General features: G+C 41.1%; 3 protein-coding genes across 4 annotated transcripts in view; 2 read left to right on the top strand and 1 right to left on the bottom strand.

Moving 5' to 3' along the window:
* On the top strand, positions 1–9417 carry lhfpl4b (LHFPL tetraspan subfamily member 4b). The gene is made up of 7 exons (XM_041798627.1): positions 1–144; positions 1375–1595; positions 1719–1923; positions 3626–3705; positions 3871–4018; positions 4413–4450; positions 5126–9417. Exons 2-6 carry the CDS (start codon positions 1377–1379, stop codon positions 4439–4441), a joined length of 681 nt encoding a protein of 226 aa, XP_041654561.1. The 5' UTR covers positions 1–144; positions 1375–1376; the 3' UTR covers positions 4442–4450; positions 5126–9417.
* Positions 9418–10758: 1341 nt separating this feature from the next.
* pcsk1nl (proprotein convertase subtilisin/kexin type 1 inhibitor, like) overlaps positions 10759–21898 on the bottom strand; it is a 41975-nt gene continuing 30835 nt past the window's right edge. For both annotated transcript variants that reach the window (XM_041800087.1, XM_041800088.1), the window contains exons 2-5: positions 13587–13842; positions 12555–12801; positions 12353–12466; positions 10759–11901 (exon numbers count right to left, since the gene is read on the bottom strand). In XM_041800087.1, coding sequence (XP_041656021.1) covers positions 11505–11901; positions 12353–12466; positions 12555–12801; positions 13587–13842 — 1014 coding nt within the window. In that variant the 3' untranslated portion in view covers positions 10759–11504. The remainder of the gene's footprint in view (positions 11902–12352; positions 12467–12554; positions 12802–13586; positions 13843–21898) is intronic.
* LOC121517963 (E3 ubiquitin-protein ligase TRIM35-like) lies at positions 15596–21783 on the top strand. The gene is made up of 2 exons (XM_041800086.1): positions 15596–15619; positions 19112–21783. The coding sequence occupies exon 2, from the start codon at positions 19402–19404 to the stop codon at positions 20776–20778; it is 1377 nt and encodes a 458-aa protein (XP_041656020.1). The 5' UTR covers positions 15596–15619; positions 19112–19401; the 3' UTR covers positions 20779–21783.

Genomic DNA, 21898 nt, shown 5'->3' with positions numbered 1-21898 from the left:
GAGAGAGAGCCACATCCGGGGATTTAGAGCTGCTGCTGCATCCTCCCTCCTCTCTCTCCATCTTCCCTCCTCCTCCTCCTCCGCCTGCATCCTCTCATCCTGCAGGAAAACACCGACGGTCAGTCGGGCTGATCTCTGCTGCAGGTTTGTTTCTCCTCTCAGCTCATTTTACTCCTTTCTCTAAAATCGCTGCATGTTGTAAACGCTGCGTGTGTGCGCATGTCTAAATCTGTATCAGTAAACAACAGGGCTGATGATGATGATGATGTAACGGTCCGTTCAGACTGTTTACTTTCATTCATGGCGGTCTCTGATTGGCTGCTCTTCTCTGACTGATGCTCTCATATTTCAGACATTAGAGTTAAATGTCTGTTAGAGCCTGAACTCTTCTTCCTCAGCTCTTCCTCCTTATTTAGTCTGATCTGAACCCTCATGGCTGTGATTCTGCTGCTTTAATGTTTCTGACACTGAGGTAAACCTGAGATGAGCTACAGCTCCAGACAAACCAGATTAATGTCATAAAATCCAAATATGTTTAACCCTGATGTCAGACTCGAGGAATCAGACGGTACTAACAACAAATACGGAAGTCCCTACGGGCACCAGAAGTGGAGGGTCGAGACCTTGAGTGGGGCGCAAAACTGCTCCCAGTGGGTCCCCAATATTTATATTTTTTCTGTTTTGCTGCAGTATTATGTCGTGTTGGTCTCATAATAATGATGATTAACAATTTGGTTATGTAGCACTTTCCTTAAAGTGATATTTCAGTATCACAGCATGATGTTGCTAAGAAGCATCCCCACAGCACGATGCTGTTGAGAAGCATCCCCACAGCACGATGCTGCTGAGAAGCATCCCCACAGCATGATGCTGCTGAGAAGCATCCCCACAGCATGATGCTGCTGAGAAGCATCCCCACAGCATGATGCTGCTGAGAAGCATCTCCACATCATGATGCTGCTGAGAAGCATCCCAACAGCACGATGCTGCTGAGAAGCATCTCCACATCATGATGCAGCTGAGAAGCATCCCCACAGCATGATGCTGCTGAGAGGCATCCCCGCAGCATGATGCTGCTGAGAAGCATCCCCACAGCATGATGCTGCTGAGAAGCATAACCACAGCATGTTGCTAAGAAGCATCCCCACAGCATGATGTTTCTAAGAAGCATCCCCACAGCATGATGCTGCCACCAGCGTGCTCCACAGTGGGGATGGTGTGTTTGTGGTGATGTCAGTGTTTGGCGTCTTGTCTGATGGTCTCAAAGCTCTCTTGTCTCAAAGAGCTGATAAAAATGTGACTTAAGTGATTTAATGAACATTTGTCCACAGTCTAAAATGGGAAAAAAAATGGCCTATCCTCTCTCTCTCTCAGTCATGTCGGTGTCGCCCGGCCTCGCTGACCTCTCTCGCCTCTATCAGACGGAGTTCGTACGAAGCGCCCGGGCCGTTGGCGTGCTCTGGGCCGTCTGCACGCTCTGCTTCGCCATCATCCAGGTGGTCGTCCTCGTGCAGCCTTCCTGGATTGGCACCACTGCCACACGCCACCAGGGGGTGGGGCCAGTCCCACCCAGCGGCACTCTGGGACTGTTTGAGGTTGGAAACTTTAAACCTTACTGTCCAATCAGAGCTCAGAGAAAGTGCTGCAGATTAGGGTCCTCACTATACCAGATTTTGACACTTTGACATGATCTTTGATAACCCATTACCTGTCCTCAGGTGTGCGTGGAGTCCGACTGGCCGGTCCCAGACTGTCGTGGTGGTCTGTCCAGTCTGTCCCCTCTGCCGTCCTTCCAGTCGGTGGCGGTGTTGGTGGGCGTGTCTCTCTGGGCGGTGTGGACGAGCGTCCTCTGTCTTTGTCTCTTCAGATTCTGCAGTGCTGCAACCGTCTACAAGATCTGTGCGTGGCTGCAGCTCACCGCAGGTCAGTGTCTGTCAGGACACGCCCCTTCCTCTAACCTAAACCCACATTGAACTTCCTCAAAGCGTCGTCAGTCCACAGCAGAATGCTTTCTTTTGTCCGTATGAAGATGACTCTCATGGTTGTGGAGAGTTCAGAGAATGTCATCAGTGATCATCAACTTTCCTTTGATAAAAAAAACAGAGCTGCAGGAACCTCATTGGCCAACAGAGCTGTCAATCATGCTTTTGTTCTCCTTTATATAGCATTAAATAACTCATTCAGACTAAGCCAAACTAAACTACTCAAGAATATTAGCATTCAGTAATCAGAAATCAGTAAAAAGAGAATTAACATTTACATTTTAAATTTCACATGAAGATTTACATTTTAACATTAAGATTCAACATTGAGATTCATATTTAATGTAATAATTTAAATAACTTATTTAATTTCAATTTTACATTTAGAAGAAGGGTTTAACATTTTGATTTGGATTTAAAAATTTTCTTCAAGATTTAGAATGAAATGTTTAGATTTGATGTTTGGATTAAGATTTAATACACAGAATAATTTTTAATATTTATATTTAGATGTAAAATTAAGTAGAAGTTTTAACATTCAGATTTTGATTTGGTGTATAGATTAAGATTTTAGATTGAGATTTAATTTTAAGAATGAATATTAAGAATAAGTTTTTAAAGTTAGATTTAACATTTAGATATAGAGTTCACATTTTGATTGAACATTTAGAATTAAATTTTACATTAAGATTTAGATTTAACATTATAATTTAGATAACTCACTAAATTTAAAATTTACATTTATAATTAAATTTTAACATTTTGATGAGGATTTTAAAATTTTGTTCAAGATTTAGAATCAGAATGAATGTTTAGATTTCATGTTTTAATATTTATATTTAGACCTAACATTAGGAAAATGTTTTAACATTCAGATTTTGATTTGGCATATAGATGAAGATTTTTGATTGAGATTAAATTAAAAGAATGAAAATTTAGAATAAGTTTTTAAAGTTAGATTTAACATTAAGAATCAGAGTTCAAATTTTAATTGAACATTTAAAATTAAATTTAACATTTAGATTTAGTTTTGATATTTAGATTTAATATGTAGACATAGTATTTACATGTAATATAAAGAATGACAATAAACCTTAAAATTTATATTTATATTTAACACTTAAAATTGGATTTAACATCTAGATTCATATTAATTATTTAGATGTAGATCGAATATTAAGAATTAATCTGTAGATTTAACATTTAGTGTCAAGTTTTAGGCCTTTATATAAGAATTTAGATTTAAAATTTAGATTTAGACTTAACATTTATTTTAACAAATAAATGTATGTATGGATTCATTATTGATTCAGATGTAACATTTGGGTTTATATTTAAAATATATATATATATATATATTTAAAATTTAAGTGTGTATCTGAAAAAAGGAAAAATCAGAATCAGTGATAAGACCTAACTATCACAGAGGAACCTCAATAAAAAAAACATTTATTTAAAAAAAGTATTTAGTTATTGCATTTGACCCAGTCTGCTGCCAGTCTAAAGGTGAGTTCTGAATATTTTGGCTTCACTCCTTGGCAGCTGTTGATGTGATGTGATGTGTTTACTGACAGCCTTTAAAACTTCTAAAACAGATTTTTGTAAATACATCTGAATCAATAATGGTCTGTTCCTCTCTCCAGGTTTCTGTCTGGCGCTGGCCTGTCTGCTGTTCCCAGACTCGTGGGAGAGTCCAGAGATGAGGGCTCTGTGTGGAGACTCGGTGAATTTCTCTCTGCATGTCTCTAGTCACAGTGGAGTTACAGTTAAAACTCGACTAGTCCGTTTAACTAGTCAGATTAATACGTTTTAAAAGTCCAGTTTCAGTCACGCTAACATAAAAACCCTTTAACACCATGGAGCTGAATGATCCTGTGTTCTTGTGCAGGTGGGCAGCTTCTCTCCAGGTAACTGTTCGGTCCACTGGGCTTACATCCTGGCCATCCTTGGGATCTTGGACGCCGCCATCCTGGCTACGTTAGCCTTCGTTCTGGCCAACAGACAGGACGCCCTGCTGCCGCCAGATGCCAAGGATGGTAAGGGAGAGAGCGAGGTATCGGGGGGGTCGAGTTGGCTGAGAGTGAAACCCAAACCAGGGACATGAGGACAGGTTTAAGAGGAAGTCCAATTTAACTGGACTTAGGGGGAGACTCTTTTTTCTTTTTTGGATATTTGTCACTCCTAAATGTTTCAGGTCACCAAACTAATGTAAATCTTAGACAGAGATAACCGCAGTAAATACAATAGTCCATTTTTAAATGATGATTTCATTTATTAAGGAAAAAGCCATCCAAACCTACCTGGTCCTTCACTGATTTATCGATAAACTGCCATTTCCTTTTATTGATTTCATCTGAACGAGGGAGAAAAGCTGTTTAAAGTGCGTGTGCCGGCCTGTCCCTTCACTCATCATGTTTTTTTGTGTTTCAGTGACCACAGGTCTGCTGATGTCGGCGTAGAGCCTCCAGGTAAGTCCCTCCTCTACTTCTTACTTCACTCAGTTCAGTTAGCTAGCAGTTAGCTTTAGTTAGCTTACAGTTAGCCGTAGGACAAGTTAGCTTGCAGTTATGCTGTGTTCCATGTACCTCAGAACTCTGATGTGTTTGATTTGCTACGAGCTCAAAACTTTGGGTACTGACGTGGTTCTGACTTTCCCATTCAGAATTACGAGTTCATTTTTGATGCCGTCAACTCTTTTTTTTCTGAGTTCTGATATTAAATGCATTGCATCATTAGATCTAGCTCTACAGCTTACAGTTAGCTTTAGGACTAGTTAGCTGACAGTTAGCTAAAGCGCTAGTTGGTGTAAATTTAGCATTAAGTCCAGTTTACTTACAGTTTGCCTAAGGTCCTGTTAGCTCAAAAGTAGCTTACTGTCCAGTTAGCTAACAATAGGCTTGAGTTCTAGTTATTTTACAGTTGGCTTTGGACTAGTTAGCTTCAGGACTAGTTAGCTTGAGTTAGTTTTAGATCCAGTTAGCTAACACTTAGCTTGGGTTCTAGTTAGCTCAAAATTAGCTTTATGTCCATTTAGCTTACAGTTAGCGTTATCCCTAGTTAGCTTAAAGTTAGATGTAGGACCGATTAGCTAGTTCTTTAAAGCCTCCCCCAACTCCTCCTTCTTGGTTCCTCTTCCTCTTTAGGCTGGATGATCTTCACTTCTCCTGATCTCTCTCTGTCCCTCTTCATCGTCCTCATCTTTAGAGACAAACATCAAAAAGAGCTACAGGAGGGATGAAGAGTTTCTCCGTCTCTCCGTCATCATGGAGGGATCATTGATTTTAAATGTCATACTTTAACATGTTTGTCTTTATTATCATGTCATTTTCATGAATGTTGCTGGAGCTATGCAAGTGTGAGGATAGGAGGAAGCAGGAGCGAGGAGGTGATATGAGGAGGACAGATTCTCCTTAGTTCTCTCCATGATGGCAGCTCAGTTTACAAACCACATAAAGCACAATATGCTCTAGAATCATCTCTTTAAGGCAGGGCTGGTTAGTGTGTATCTTAAGCTTTTGGTCTTATTTTTCTGTAAGGCTTTCTTGTCCTTGGCTTGTATTTAAAGTGTAGTTGCTTATCGGAATTACCTTCCTCCCTTCTTGTTTCTTCTGCCCTTCCCTTTCTCTCTAACAGTCCCCGACATGCAGGCATGGAGGCAACAGACAGCAAGTGGCGAAACTTATGGACTGTCTTTAGTGATTAGCTCAAAGGTTTATAGGCGAACAATGCCTGAGACCAAGTGGCCAAAATAAAGGGAAAGGTACAAGAAAGAGTGGGAGACAGAGAGTGTTTACAGAACTTCAGGTTGGAGACAAGTCAAAGGCACTGAAGATTTTTAGTGTGAAATCCACGCACATCATGGCGATCTAATTCAACATGCCAGCAGATAAACACAAAAACTCGGCACCTTCCTCCTCATGGAGGCTAACAGACAATAGATTCACAGTTTTAAAACAAAACGAGGCAGAAAGAAAAAATAACAGTGTATGATTTATTGGCGGAGCTCCCTGTTAGCCAAGTTGACGTTACACAGCCAGTCCTGTCTTTGTGATCAGCTGGGCTAGCTAAGCAGGAACCGCATGAAGCAGTTAACATACAGACAAATCAGTTTTTTGAGCATCCGCGGTGCATTGTTTTGTTTTTTTTCAGTCAGTTAACCCTTTAGATACTAAGTTTAAAATGGTGATTTGGACATATTTTGTTATTATGGCTGTAAGTCTGAGAGCTTTGGTCCCTTTTTTTCCCAGGAGTACTTGAACTTGACTTTTCAACATCTGGTTAATGGTTATTGCTCATTATATGGAATTGCCAGCAGTTTAAAAGAGGAACAATACAAAACTGGTGTTTTGCTATGAATGCCCACGTCATATGGTTGCAAGTACCGTAATGAGCCATATATGTGTGCATGCCCACAAATTCTCAGCTTTCCAACACTGTTGGAATTTTTCTGATCGGACAAACTTTGATGAAGTAATAATACTACGGACATATAGAGTGGTGAAGGAATGAGTCCTGAAACACGGAAGTAAGTTAGCATTTTAGCACTTCCCTCGTCTGAAAGTCTCTGGGAATTTTGAATGAGTTTTCTGTTAAATGCCTGAAATAAGGTCTGTGGTGAACACAAGCTCAAGAGAGTTTAACGTTTTATCCTACAACATAAAATACATCTGAAACGTGCCCCACCTTTGAATTGTGTATCTTTTCACGTCTTAAAAGACAGCTAACAAGGACTACAGCGTAATATACGTCATCATCCGAAGCGCAGCAACTGAGCCTGCCATTCATTTGTAGGTGATGACGTTAATTCAGTTGATTGTGTTGTAGTTCAGTATAGCATGACGTTAGCTTTTTACTTTCGTCAGTTAGATTACCGAACCAGATATGATGCTTAAATTATCCATTTATGAAGATTATCTTTATGAACAAAACGTGTAAGTTTCATAAACTTTTATTGGACACAGAGCTTATTTTTAGCAATCATCCAAAAACCCATTGAAAAATCCCGTAGGCTTGACGCCGAGGGAACCCATGACACGCTAACTTCCTGGTTTGCCTACAAAATTACATCACGACTGCACCACTCTATTAAACATAGCATCTGCGTTATGGCAGTACATAAAGGGATAAAAGTAGAAAAGATACCAATGACCATAGAACACGGGACACAGAGCTTAAAATGGGATAGTCCTGGTCGAAATGGGATGTACAGTCACCCTAGCTTAAAGTCCAGTTAGCTCAAAGTTAGCTTACTGTCCAGTTTGCTAACAATTAGCTTGAGTTTTAGTTAGCTTGCAGTTAGCTTTAGGTCCAGTTAACTTACAGTTAGCTGTAAGTCCAGTTAGCTAGTAGTTAGCTTTAGGTAACGTATAGTTAGCCTTAGGACTAGTTAGCTTAGGGTTATCCTGTGTTCCATTTACCTCAGAACTCTGATGTCCGACCTGAGGATGATGACTTGAATGGGTTCAGTTTGCTACTAGCGCGTAACTCGGGGTACTGACGTTGCTTCGACTTTCCAATTCAGAATTACGGGTTTAGGGTCCATTTTTATTTGGATTTTCTGAGTTCTGAGGTTAAATGCAATGCATCATTAGCTCTAGCTCTATGGCTTACATTTAGCATTAAGTCCAGTTTACTTACAGTCAGGTTTAGGACTAGATAGCTTACAGTTAGCTTAAGGTCTTGTTAGCTCACTGTCAGTTAGCTATCAACAGGCCTGAGCTAGTTTGTTTACAGTTGGCTTTTGACTAGTTAGCTTCAGGACTAGATAGCTTGAGTAAGCTTGAGAAATAGTTAGCCCCCAGTTAGCTCTAGGTACATTTAGCTTACAGTTAGCTTTATGACTGGTAAGCTAACAGTTAGCTTTAGGTCCAGTTACCTAACACTTAGCTTGAATTCTGCTTACTTTACCATTAGCTTAAAGGCATAGTTAGCTCGAGGGCTAGTTAACTTACAATTAGCTGTATGTCCAGTTAGCTTACAGTTAGCTGTATCCTAGTTAGTGTAAAGTTAGATAAGGACAGTTAACAATTAGCTAACAGTGAGCTTGAGTTTTAGTTTACTTACAGTTATTTGTAGGTCCAGTTAGCTCCTAGTTAGCTTTAGGCCCGGTTAGCATGATCTCGTGCTTATTTTTGACATGTTTAATTTTCCCTTCTCTGAGTCTTCCATGCTTAACTGTTCAACCATTTGTTTATCAGCCTTCACTGCCTTTATCTCAGTGATTGTGCCTCTTCCATCTGTCAGAAATATAAGAACATGTTCATGTCCTGGTCATGTTTTTAGAATGAGTAATAATTTTAACATAATGAGGGAGAAAAGCTGTTAAAAAGTGTTATCTATCAGCCTGATCACACAGACTAGAGCAGTGGCGGGTGAGTGAGGGAGAGGGCGTGCAACTATGCACAGGTGGAGGTAAAAGAAGCTAAACTTCAACAGATCATATGTTGTGATGCAATGAAGAAGACTACAGACTGTAGTCTCTGTTAACAGCCTGATCATCTCCATAAAGCCAGTATACAGTGATGTCTGTGTGTCTGCTCCTCATCCTCACTGCTCTGATTATCATTAACTGTAATTCATGCTTCATTAAGATCTCCTCTGAAAGGATTTATGTCCTCAAACCAGGCTCTGGCTCTTAAATAATGAGACGGGCTCAGATAAAGTCAGACTAAAGCTTAGAAAGCAAATAATGGATCATTTATTATCTTTCATAGACAAAAAATGCACAAAGGGAACCTATTTTTGTGGCATTTAAGCAGTGCTCTCTCTTCCTTTGGTAATTTTTGTTAAATCATGACTGTAGTTCTGTACTTTTCATTACCGTAGGTCATTAGAATGACCGATTATCATTTGTTATGAAATAATAATCCAAGTACTGATCGTCTAGTTAGGCTTAGAGCATGTGTAACAGCATTTTATCATCATACAGCAGCTCAGAGTCTGAATATTTACAGGTGATTATGAATATTTCACGTAGAGGTCATGTGACGTTGCTAAAGATCGCCATGCATCCCAAACGTTTAATGTTTGTAAATGAAACTAATGTGATATTAAGGTCAGTATATTTTAGAGATGTTTTTTACAGCACAGAAATTATGATATAAAAGATTGAATCAATAAAAAGTTTAAATAAATAAACTGTGTAGCTGTGGCGATACTGTAGTGCCAAATAAACATCCTAGTTAGAGCAGAATGCTCCAGTGACTCTAACTGTCCTAAAGACACAGTCTTCTATTAAAAATGTCCCTCTGGTGTCTCCGTAGCCTGAGAAGAAACTGTTTTCTAATTTTGTAGATGGTTTTGTAGAAAATTGTTTGTATGCAGACTGTTTTTGTGTATTTTTGTGTACAGATGCATGTGTGTTTGAACTATAAAGAGACTGTACAAAGGTATTTATGAATGTTTCTGTGGTTCTAGTCCAAGTTAATAAAATATATCAAGGACAGGTTCATGTTGTATCTCTGTCAGAGGGACTGAAGGATGGCAGTGAAGCTGAAATGATGTAATCGTATAGATGCTGTAGGTTTAGGTTGTTTCAGCTGGGGCTTTAACATGTCCATCAGTGTGATTACATTTCTAAAATTACATTTACTGAATGCTTTTTTGTTTTTTAGGTGTTGGGCTAACATAGAGGGGTGGTAGCTGGATGTTAATCAGAGAAGCATCCTGATGTGAAATAAGCTCACTGCTCCTTAATATCTCATTTTTAAAAATCTCACCAACAGCTCAGTGGACACGTCACCCATCATATGCGCCTGCCCATATTAAACTTTTACCTTTTTAATGTTCATTTTAGCTCCAGGGCTTTGGGAGACAACTAGTGGACATTTAAGAAATTGCAGGTTTTTGCACTTCTGCATGGGCTTCATTTTTAAACCTGGAGGTGCAAACACTGAACAAAACTCCCTTTAGTGTCTAGAACAGGGGTTCTCAACGTTGGGGTTGGGGCCCCACTGGGGGGCGCGATACACTGAGAGGGGGTCCCCAGATGCCTTAAAACAACTAGGAATATTTTTTAAATTACACTGTTGCCACTTTACACCAATTTTGACAATTTTAACACATTTTTGCCACTTAAACCCCATTTTTGTCCATTTTAAACTCTTTCCAGCACTTTTTTTCTGCCTGTTTTTGCCGCTTCTAAAATAAATGTTGCCGCTCTCTGCCTATTGTTGGCTCTGTTGACACATTATTGCCACTATTGACCCCTTTTACCACTTTTAAGCCACACTTAAAAATTTGATATGCCCATTTTTGCCACTTTAATTCCATTTCAGCCACCCTTGAACCCTCTTTTAACACTTACTGTGCCTATTTTTTAATTTTCATTTTAACTAATTTTTGCCATGTTTGGTTATTTTTTGCTGCTTTTATCTAATTTTTGGCATTTCTAAACCATTTCTACTACTTTTAAGATCTAATTTCACCACCTTTCCCACCATCTTTTGCCATTATTAACCCATTTTAGCTATTTTTAATGTATTATAATTCTGTCTATAAAAAGGATTTACATTTTTAAGGCTATTTACTTCACAAATGAATTAAAATTAGTTTATTTGATATGAGTGGTTATAATTTAGGTTAGATATAAAATACCACAGCTTAACTTTACAATGGACCATGGTTTTGCTGGCCCTCAGTTTGGCTGGGTCCCTGAAAACTCTCCCATTTTCCCCCCTAATGGACGGCCTTGTCTCCACATGACTATTCTAGAGTGCTCATGGCTGAACATTGATGCTGATGAGGAGAAAGAAGGAAACAAAAGTCTGGTGTTGGATATTGACTTTATTTGATATTGTTTACTACAGACAGACGAGTGGTTTCACTGACAGAGCTGCTGCACACAGGCTGAACTACATAAACACAACAAAAACCAACCAGTCACTGAGCTGATGAGCCGTCGCCGTGGTTACAGCCGCTGTTTATTATCTGTTTATACCACAAACACGCTCACACTGAAAGAAGGTCAGAACAGTCAGTGTGAAAGTGTTTAGAAACATAAGATTTGACCTTTTATGAACGTGGGGTTTGAACGCGCTCCCAGGAGCCATCACTGCCAGAAGCAACCAATCAGAAAGCTTCAGACTCTGTTGCTAGGCAGCTGTTAGCTTGGTGACGCCAACCCTTAGAGAACTGATTAATAAGAGTTAAAGTTATCACTAGGTGAGCAGTTCTGCAGAAACAACAAGAAATATATTTAAATTCTTCACAAGTTTCCTGGAAAAGCAAATTCAGATAACTTTGAAGGAATATCTCTCCTTTCCTCTTAGTCATCCATCACTCTTTCTCTTCTCGTTCTCACACAGACAACTGATCAGACACGGTTTCACAAAAGCAGCAAAGAAAAAAAACAGTCAAAAGATACACAATGAAATAAATACGACAAAATACACCTCTGTCACATCCCTCTTTTCTCTGACATCTCCTACCTTTGTTTCCCTGCATGTTTCCTCTCCTCCTTTCCTCCTCTCCTCTCCTCCTCTCCTCTCCTCTCCTCCTTTCCTCCTCTCCTCTCCTCTCCTCTTACTCCCTAATGTACTCCAGAATCTGATCGATCAATATCTGGGGGTCATAGTTCACGGCAGCTCTCCTCCGGCGCCTACGACTCCCATGATTCAGTTCTTCCATGGCGTTAGTCCCCATGGTGTCGATGCGTTTCATCCTCTGCAGCCCGGCGGCAGGAGGGCGGAGCTCCTCTTCATCCTCCTCGTCGCCCTCTAGCCTCTTCACTCTGAGCAGAGGCGGGTCGTTGCTCGGCGATGGAGGAGCCAAGTCATCGAGGGAGCGCCGGGTTCTTCTGTGGGCGGAGCTAAGAGGTTCAGGTGGTGTGAAGGACAGGTCTCTTTTGGCTCTGCGGCTTGATGACATCACAGCGGCGTCATTGGGGCCGATATTGGACAGTAACCTGGCAACCAGACGTCTGAGGAGGAGATTTAAAGGCATTATAAGAGCACCTTTAATATGTTTACATAGGATATAGGAGTTATAAGGGTTAAATAAATACAACCCCAATTCCAAAAAAGTTGGGACGCTGTGTTAGATGTAAATAAACAAAAAGGTAATGATTGTCAAACTCATAAACCCATATATAATGCTCATTTTGAATTTGATGGCAGCAACACGTCTCAAAAAAGTAGGGACAGGGCCATGTTTACATCACACAACACTTGTCATTTGAAATGTATGAGGTATTTTTTAAAGCTTAAGTGCTTACTGATCATTTCAGATATTGAAATATAAATAGATAAAAACACCAGTAAGCGTCTGCATGTTTGAAAGTGCTGTTAAGGAGTAATTTTACTTCTGCTGATTAATAGATTTGAATAAACACATTGATTGATTGGTTGCTCTATCAGTTATTGATTAGTCACCTCAGAGCCTCCTTCTCTCCTGCTCGGCTCGGTCCTGATGAAACTCGTCCGGCCTGTTGGAGTCTCTCCTGTCTCGCTCTCTCCAGCAGCGCCTGAGCCACCTGAGGCTCCATCCTGGTGATCACAGATCATAATCAATAACTGATTTGTAATTACACAGAGGTTCTATCAAATGTTCTAATACTTATGAGGAAATCCTCACCTGTCCAGCAGGGCCTGAGCTAACTGGGGCTCCAGGAGGCCCCACCAGGCAGCAGGGGGCCTCCCCATGCTCAGGCCCCGCCCTCCTGTTTCATCGTAATCCTGAGGGATGGGGCCCTGAAAGTCTCCTGGGGTCTCCTGGTCATCTTCCTCTTCTACTTCTTCCTCCACCACCTCCACGTCTCCTGGGCCGACCAAACCTGACCTCTCAGCCTCGCTCAGTAGGCGGAGCAGAGCGGCCAGGTAAGCTACGGACAGGAGTGATTGGTTGGTTATTTAACAGCTTTTAGCAGGAGAAATATAAATGTAATAATAAATAAATCAAAAAGTCAGAAGGTTTCCTGAGAACAGACCTGACCAATCAGCGTCGCTTGTGGAGAACTAGGCGTTAGCTACAGGCGGTGTTTAGTTGTACTGGAAACCAATAGAAATAGCTGCTGCCGGTGTAGCAGTTAGCTCAGGTGTAGCTGTGGTATAGTGGCGGTTTGATCAGAACTGGGCCACATTTCTTTATTAAAACCAGAGCAAGGAGCCACACTGAAAGCTTTTCTCAGCAGAGACGTTTTCAGGGGTCTGTCGACCAGCCTCAGCATGAGTTTGATCCACCAACAAGCTCTGCCGTTTATAAACTACGGCAGCCCCAGCCTGTCAAACTCAGGCTACTGCTGGAGCTGTGCATTTCTACCATCTCATTTTGAATTGGCACTCTGTTTGGTCACTAACAAATGTGACCGACAGAATGTTCATCCAATCACCTTCTGAGATTTAGCAGCAAGTCCAGTTTACTTACAGTTAGCTTTAGGAATAGATAGCTAACAGTTAGCTTGAGTTTTAGTTTACTTACAGTTATTTGTAGGTCCAGTTAGCTCATGGTTAGCTTAGGCTCAGTTAGCATGATCTCATGCTCATTTTTGATCTCTTATATTTAACTTCCTCTTCTCTGAGTCTTCCATGTTTAACTGGTCAACAGTTTGTTTACCAGCCGTCGCTGTCTTCCTCTCAGTGATTAGCTAAAACGCGCCAGTTCTCCCACCTGCTCGCTGCTCCTCTTCCTGAGCCCGCCTCTGGTCCCTCTCCACCAATCGCTGCAAGGCTTGGTCCAAGCCCCGCCCCCTCCAGTCATCTGATTGGTAGTACGAGTCGCCAGCTCCTTCTCTTCCCTGAGAGGAAGGATATGACATCATCCGGTCCTCATAGGGTAGGAGATTACGGAGGTCTCTGCGCTGACGTCTCGCTTCGACCAGGGAGACGTCCAGGCCACGCCCCCCGCTGCGACCTGCTGGTAAAGCCTGGGATACACAGACAGAAAAAGAAATATTTAGACATTTATTTGTATCAAAAGTCCACTTCCCATGAGGCTCCAGGAGAAAAGCTGTAGAAACACAATAATTCATGTGGTGTTCCACAAGGTTCAGTATCTGGGCCCTCTAGTTTTTCTGCCTGCACACCGAGCATTTACAAACACGGAGTTTCTGAGATCATATCCAATAACCTTCCTCCTCTTCTGCTGTTTGAGCTCAGGCTGAAATACAGATTTAAGACTGTGTCTAATACCTAATACACACAATGGACTGATATCAGATCTTAGCATGAATATGGTTAAATGTATGAGGGACAATCAAAGCTGAGATTTTGACAGATTTAACAGAAAAGCACCACCAACACATCCACTTCCTGTGAGTCAGAGCTGAGTCCCAGACAGACCCTCAGAGAGGCCTCTGCAATCTGATAACATGGTAATGAATGAAGTCTGGCTATAACAAATCCTTCTCCAGCTTTCTATTCCAACCAGAGATCCTTTATTAAGTTAGATGCTCCACTCTGCAGACTCATCCACCCTGCTGCTCCTCATGATCAGAACTAAGACATAGTTCTACTAACCCCACCCCTCATTTTTGAGTGCCCCCTTTCCCACCCTAACCCCCATTCCAAAAGAATCGGGACACCCTGCACCTGGATGTGAACCTACTAAACACAGAGGTGGGACTCAGTGAGGTAGGACTAGGGGTGTTTTCAGAGTGAAACATTTTTCCTGCTACTCTAAAAAGTGAACTTTTCAGCCCAGGACTTGACCCCCAGGATAAAGGTGCCAGAGACTTGGATTTTTAAAGAAAATAAATGGGTTAAAAGTGGCAAAAATTAGATAAAAGTGGCCCAAAAAATGAAAGAATGGGCAAAAAGTGGTAAAAGTGGATTACAAAGTGTCTGAAATAGCTTTTAAGTGAAAAAAAATTGAGGGAAATTAAGTGGACTGGGATGAAAAATTGACATAAACGGGCAAAAATGGGATAAATGTGGTCAAAATGGGCAAAAAGGGGCGTAAAAAGTGGTTAATACTGGCAACAATGAGGCAAAAAGTGGTAAGAATTGGTTTAGAAGTGACAAAAACAGGCAGAAAAAAGTGGTGGAAAGGGTACGAAACTGACACAGATGGGTTTTAAGTGGCAAAAATGTGCCAAGATTGGTGTTAAATAGCAAAGAAAAAGGGTTAAAATTTGATTAAAAAAAATTGTTTAAAGTGGCAACAGGGTAATTTAAAACCTATTCTTAGTTTTTTTTAAAGCATCTGGTGACCCCCTCTCAGTGTCTCGTGACCCCCAATGGGGTCCCGACCCCAAGGTTGAGAACCAGTGGTTTATGGCATTATAGATCAGGATAGATCTCACTGGTAATGCCTAAAAATGTCCTGCATTTTGAAAGAAAATATAAATATTAATCAGAACAAAATATTGATCTAAGTTTTCTTTATTTGGAAGTCCGGCCCCCAGGGACTCTGTCCAGACTAACTCTGGCCCTCGTGCAGATGTGGTTGATGAGCCCTGATCTAGACACTCACTGAGCTGCAGCATGACGAAATCCTCATGCATTGACGTTTTTATATTTTAAAAGGGTTCTGAAGGTGCAGTTACTCTTTAAACTGTGGAAAGTCATCCACAGGCTAAATAAGCCCCGCCCATTTGATGGCAACTTCCGGGTAAGCTCCGCCCATTCGATGACAGCATCAGAGACAAAACAGGAAACAGAATTCTTCAGTTCCGGTCTGCGGGAGGACAGAGCAACACGGAGGTAGGATGATGTTTGACAGTTAGACACTAACAGGAGAGAGTCCTGGAGTAAAGCTGGGTGTTTTTAACTCTGTGGAGTCTTCAGGAGTATTTAGTAACAGTTAAACTTCAGTCAGTTTGAGATTAACGGCTGAAAGTAGAAGTGAGCAGCTCTGCAGGGTAAACAGCTGTCTGTGCTAACATGCTGTCTCCTGTCCACTCATTCTCACTGAGACTTCCGGTTCAGTTCGGCACGGTCAGCGTGTTTTTGACGGTTCTATTAACGATGTCACTTTCAGGCATGTCTGCTATGTTAGGAGCGAAAACGGCAGAAAAACGGGCCAATACCTACCGTTGGACTAGACAGGGATCCAGACTGGTTCTCTGACCGTCAACATTGGTGATCTGTGGCCGCTAATCAGGTTTCCTGAGGTTTTTCTGGACCTGATTCTGGACCTGATTTAAAGAATCCTAGCAGAGCCTGAAGGCCTCATCAGCCTGATTTATCCGTGATGTTTGTGGACCCGAGTTATTGTTGAAGTTGTGTGATTATGAAGCTTTAAATCAGCTGATTCTGTTTATTGTATTGTTGATAGTTATTCATCTACTTCTAACTTTAGGTCAGTGGTTCTCAACCTTGGGGTCGGGCGCCTCGTTGGGGTCGCAAGACACTGAGAGGGGGTCTCCAGATGCCTTAAAAAACTGCAAATATTTTTTAAATTATACTGTTGCTACTTTACACCAATTTTGCCACATTTTTACCCCTTTTCATCATTTTTTACCATCAATTTTGTCACATTTTTGCTATTTTAAACCTATTGTGGTCAGTTTTTAACTCTTTCCACCACTTTTTTTCTGCCTGTTTTTGCCACTGCTAAACCAGTTCTTACCCCTTAAGCTTGATGTTGCCTCTGTTGACCCATTACTGCCACTATTAAACCCTTTTCACACCCACTGTTTTCCCATTTTAACCACATTTCATCATTTGATATGCCCAATTTTGGTAGTTTAACCAATTTCTGTCAGTATCTATCTATTTTATCTTTCTCAGTTAACTGCCATTTTACATCAGTTTTCCATCTCATTTCACCAAATTTCCACCCAGTAAAGCCATTTCACCACTTCTTGACTCCCTTTTACAACTATCTATTACAAATACCCATTCTTGCCTATTCTGCCACTTCTGACCCGTTTCTGCTACTTTAAAAACCAATTTCACCACCTTTTCCACCATTTTTGGGCTACAGCCCATTTTAAAACGAGATCAACTTTCACAGGATTTTTCACTCAGTGTGGTTTAATTTTAACACCAGATAATCTTGAGTTTATTTAAATGTAATTTAGCCCAAATGATTACTACTCTTACCAAGCAAAAATAAAATAATTTCATTCATTTATTCTGCTGTGCAACAAAGTGAACAAATGCCATGATTCATAAAGTAGAAGAAACCGAGACAACTTTTTGATTAAAAAAAGAGACAAAATATTGTTAAATGGCGAAAAAGTGGCAAAGAGATATTGAAAAATTGGCAAAAAAGCAAAAAAGGGCATAAAATGGCAAAAAGGGGCATAGAGCAGCAACAAATGACAAAAGAAGACAAAATGGGTAAAAACAAAAGGTAGGTAAAATAGGTGAAAAGCTGCAAAGACATTGCAGAAATGGTCAAATGGTTGCAAAATTAATTGAAAAGCACATAAAATTGAAAAAGAAAAGACAAAAGGCTGCTAAAAAGGGCAAAAACATGTCACAGAAACAGGCAAAAATGGCTGAAAAATCAACAAAACTGGTTTAAAAGTAGCAAAAATAAATAATTCTAAGATCAGAACCCTATAATATCCTGACACACTATTCAACCCCAAAATGAAGTAACTGTTAGCCAGGATGCTAGCACCAACGCTACGCACACTGATATTATCAACAAATCACAGCTGGGGAGGGTCCATTCTCTGGGTTTATCAGGGTCCATTCTCTGGGTTTATCAGGGTCCATTCTCTGGGTTTATCAGGGTCCATTCTCTGGGTTTATCAGGGTCCATTCTCTGGTTTATCAGGGTCCATTCTCTGGGATTATCAGGGGCCATTCTCTGGGTTTATCAGGGTCCATTCTCTGGGTCTATCAGGGTCCATTCTCTGGTTTATCAGGGTCCATTCTCTGGGATTATCAGGGTCCATTCTCTGGGTTTATCAGGGTCCATTCTCTGGGTTTATCAGGGTCCATTCTCTGGGTTTATCAGGGTCCATTCTCTGGTTTATCAGGGTCCATTCTCTGGGATTATCAGGGTCCATTCTCTGGGTTTATCAGGGTCCATTCTCTGGGTTTATCAGGGTCCATTCTCTGGTTTATCAGGGTCCATTCTCTGGGATTATCAGGGTCCATTCTCTGGGTTTATCAGGGTCCATTCTCTGGGTTTATCAGGGGCCATTCTCTGGGTTTATCAGGGGCCATTCTCTGGGTTAATCAGGGGCCATTCACATTAATCACATTGTTAGGAAAAGACTGGAAAACCAAAAGAGCAGGTTTTGTGGCCTGCCTGACTCGGGTGTTTTTTGTTTGTTTCTTAGATAATGTCTTCTTGCTGTAGTTTCAGCCTCAGCAAGGTAGGGATCTACTTGTTAAAAACGGAGTTGTTATTAGCAAAGAGATTTGATTTTGGTTTGTGCATTTTTAACCAAAAGTATAAAGGCCCTAAGACAAAAGTTTTCAAAACTTTTATGTTTAAGAAATAATAAAAAAGAACTAGTGATAGTGTTGTAAATGGTAGGTCATGTTCGTAGTGCTTGCCGCGGTGTAAACCATACTGTACTGATAGAGTTTGCAGATAGTCTTAGTTTGGTCCACAGTCTTATCACCATTTTCTTGCCTCATTGCTGGAAAGCCAAAATGACCTCCATCTTGTAAACACTGCAGCATGTAAGCTGCTACGGCAAGTGAGAGGGTCAAATCTCATTGCGCCTATTGGCGTTCTTGAACCTTTTTTTTTCCCTTGATTTTATTTTGTGCATCTGTGAATTTTATTTTGCCGTTTTTTTATTTCGTGTTACACCCCTGTTAACCACGTACATTTACAAAGCCAACTTTAATCTGTGATAAATATTGAAGGACTTGACTTTTTTAGTCTTTCCCCAATAAAACCCGCTGTGTTAATCAGAGATCGAAGGACTATTTGTACAGCTATAAAACAATCCATCGTCATTAGATGCCTTGTTACCTTACCTTATTGCTGTTTGGCTGATTTGCTTGATTTTAAAGTCTTCTACACATACGGACAAAAATGTTGGTTCCCTTCTGTTATAGAAAGAAAAACCCACAATAATCACTTTAAACATGCGTGTCTGTTTTTGTCTCTAATCTCCTGGACAACAGTTTACAGTGATTTCAGGAACCTTTGTGGGTTTTTCTTTCTTTAATGGAAAGGTACCAATAATTTTGACCACCTGTGTGTATATGCAGATGTAAAATCTTTTAGTAATCACGTTTGATAACAGACCTTTTTTGCTGCTTTTTCCATCCTAGGAGAGGGGATCCTGACGTGGACGTGGAGACTGTAAAATAAGAGGGTACACTCTTTATACCTGCACTACACCACTGCTCTGCACCTCCTTGTCCCCAGCAATCACCTAGGAGGGTCTGCACCTCTGAGATCATCCATGGGACAGTGCTGCATGCTGACAGTATTCTGCATAAAGCAAAGACAGCCTTAAGATTACTCTTTCAAAATCCATGTGATAGTGAACCGTTTCTTTGTCCATTATCACCACTGTTGCCTTAGAAGTGGCGAACTTCTTTGTGTAAACGCAGCATAAATGGCTTCCAGACCAGAGGAGGATCTCTGCTGTCCCGTCTGTCAGGACATCTTCAGAGATCCTGTCGTTCTGACGTGCAGCCACAGCTTCTGTAAAAACTGTTTGCAGACCTGGTGGAGACAGAGACCAACACAAGATTGCCCAGTTTGTAAGACCATATCCTCCAACAAAAACCCACCAGTCAGCCTGGTGTTAAAGAACCTGTGTGAGGCCTTCTTACTGGAGAGAGATCAGAGAGGTGCAGAGGAGCTCTGCCCTCTGCACGCTGAGAAACTCAAACTCTTCTGTCTGGACCACCAGGAGCTGGTGTGTCTCGTCTGCAGAGATTCAGAAGAACACACCAACCACAAATTCAGACCAACAAATGAAGCTGCACGTGAACCCAGACGGAAACTTCAGGAAACTCTGGCGTCCTTAAAGGAGAAGTTAGAGAGTCTAGATGAAAGTAGGGTCACGTGTAGTACAACAGAATTAAGGATTATGATCCAGGCCCGGCGCACAGAGAGGCAGGTTATGAGGCAGTTTGAGAAGCTTCGCCAGTTTCTGCAGGAGGAAGAGGAGGCCAGGCTGCGTGCACTGAGGGAGGAGGAGGAGCAGAAGAGTCAGAGGATGAAGGAGCAGATAAGGGCTATGAGAAGAGAGATATGTGCTCTCACAGACACCATCAGATTTGCGCAGGACAAGCTGAAAGCCGATGACCTCTCATTCCTGAAAAACTACAAGGCCACAGTGGAGAGAGTGGAGCAGCGCCCCCTGCTGGAAGATCCACAGCTGCCCACTGATGCTCTGATTGACCAAGCCAAACATCTGGGTAACCTGAGCTTCAACATCTGGAACAAGATGAAGGACCTGGTCTCCTACACACCCATCATTCTTGACCCGATGACGGCGTATCCAGAACTGGTCCTATCAGATGATCTGACCAGTATAACAGGAAGACGGGGACAGCCTTCTAATCCCTCAGAGAAGGGGGTTGATTTTTGGCCTGCCGTCGGCTATGAGGGCTTTCACTCGGGGACTCACAGCTGGGACGTAGAGGTTGGAGACAGCACTCGTTGGTTTTTGGGTGTGATGGCTGAAAATTCAAGGAAGGAAAAAAAGAGTGGATTATGGGGAGTGGTGTTTTTAAAAGGTAGATATATATCACGCTCACCACTGACTTCGTCCACTTTTATATCGATCCAAAAGCAGCCAAAAAGGGTCAGAGTGACTCTGGACAGCAACCAGGGAACGCTGATGTTCTCTGATGTAGATATGAACACACACATCCACACCTTCACGCATACTTTCACTGACAGGATGTTTCCATTTATGGCTACAGGACAGAGACTAAAGATACTCCCAATGGAGATCTGTGTGACCCAACAGCAGGTCTGAGAGAGGCTGGAGAGGAAGTAAGGGTTGATGTACAGAGAAGAAAACATTTACACAATTTCTATGTATAGGCCTGAGCAGTTTGGCCTCAGTATGATATTATAGTATTATTCTTGCTCTGTATGGTAACAGTATTATTTCATAGTATTACAACATTAAAAAGAGATATTGCGTTTAAATGCATAGTCAGGTGTTAAAACCCTCCTTTTTTAACCCTAAAGCAACTCTGATGGTATTCACGTCTTTGTAACTGCACCCAGACTTATAGATTTTGTCTCCACTCTTGTGGGGTGTGTTGGGTTGTTACTGACTGAAGGATGTTTTTCTGATGTTGGCGTTCATAATTAAAGAAATTAAGAAAAATAAAAACTACAGGTTTTTATTGTGAAGCACTTTAAGTAAATAGCGTGTTTATTATTAATAATTTAGTTTGGCTTTAGCAGCAGTGCCGGTGAGTTAACACAGCTACAGAAAGCAATAAATACGTTTCTTTGCTTATTTATTTATTTTTTTTTTAACTATACTCTGTATATATTGTTTCTCGTGTCTAGTAGGTTGTGGTGGTTTGTTTGTTCGTTAACGTTATTTCAGGGATTCATTTCCCCCTCTCCAGCGTCACCTTCTTGACCAAATGCTGCCATTGTTTTTGTGCAAAATGAAACTGCCAGCAGTTTAATGGTAATTAAAACAAGATATAACTGCATATTGTAAATTCATTAGACCTGTCATAAAAATGAGAAAGCAGTTGTTCTAGAAGTCTTTTAAAAACTTGTTCAGAACAGGACCTGGACAGCTTAGTGGGTTACATCACTGACTGTGGTAGGGGAGATTGATGGTTAAAATCCCAGTCAGTGCGTGGTCAGTATCCAGCTTGGGCACATGGGCAAGGTCCTTAACTCCTTGAACACCTGTCAGATGTATGTCGCTACATCCTAATTGACATTGTAACATTGTAAAAATGTAATTCTTTACGTTTTCAGATATTTTTGTAAATCTAAAACTGACAAAATAAATTGGATCTGTATTTTCTCAAGTAAATGCTGTATTCTTCCATACATTCACATTTGTCCATTATAATGGCGTCCATAATAGGTATGCTATTGTTTAATTGGTTCTCAACCTT

The sequence above is a fragment of the Cheilinus undulatus genome, linkage group 11 (assembly GCF_018320785.1).
Source record: "Cheilinus undulatus linkage group 11, ASM1832078v1, whole genome shotgun sequence".
Taxonomy (NCBI): Eukaryota; Metazoa; Chordata; class Actinopteri; order Labriformes; family Labridae; genus Cheilinus; species Cheilinus undulatus.
The sequence above is the reverse complement of the archived record's forward strand: the minus strand, read 5'-3'. Positions and strand labels throughout refer to the sequence as shown.

What these genes read in the sequence shown, in the direction of transcription:
- lhfpl4b (XM_041798627.1), top strand. Translation starts at nt 1,377, where the DNA reads ATGTCGGTGTCGCCCGGCCTCGCTGACCTCTCTCGCCTCTATCAGACG. An exon ending in GCACTCTGGGACTGTTTGAG is followed by an intron (nt 1,596 to 1,718) that starts GTTGGAAACTTT and finishes ACCTGTCCTCAG; the next exon opens with GTGTGCGTGGAGTCCGACTG. An exon ending in GTGGCTGCAGCTCACCGCAG is followed by an intron (nt 1,924 to 3,625) that starts GTCAGTGTCTGT and finishes TCCTCTCTCCAG; the next exon opens with GTTTCTGTCTGGCGCTGGCC.
- LOC121517963 (XM_041800086.1), top strand. Translation starts at nt 19,402, where the DNA reads ATGGCTTCCAGACCAGAGGAGGATCTCTGCTGTCCCGTCTGTCAGGAC.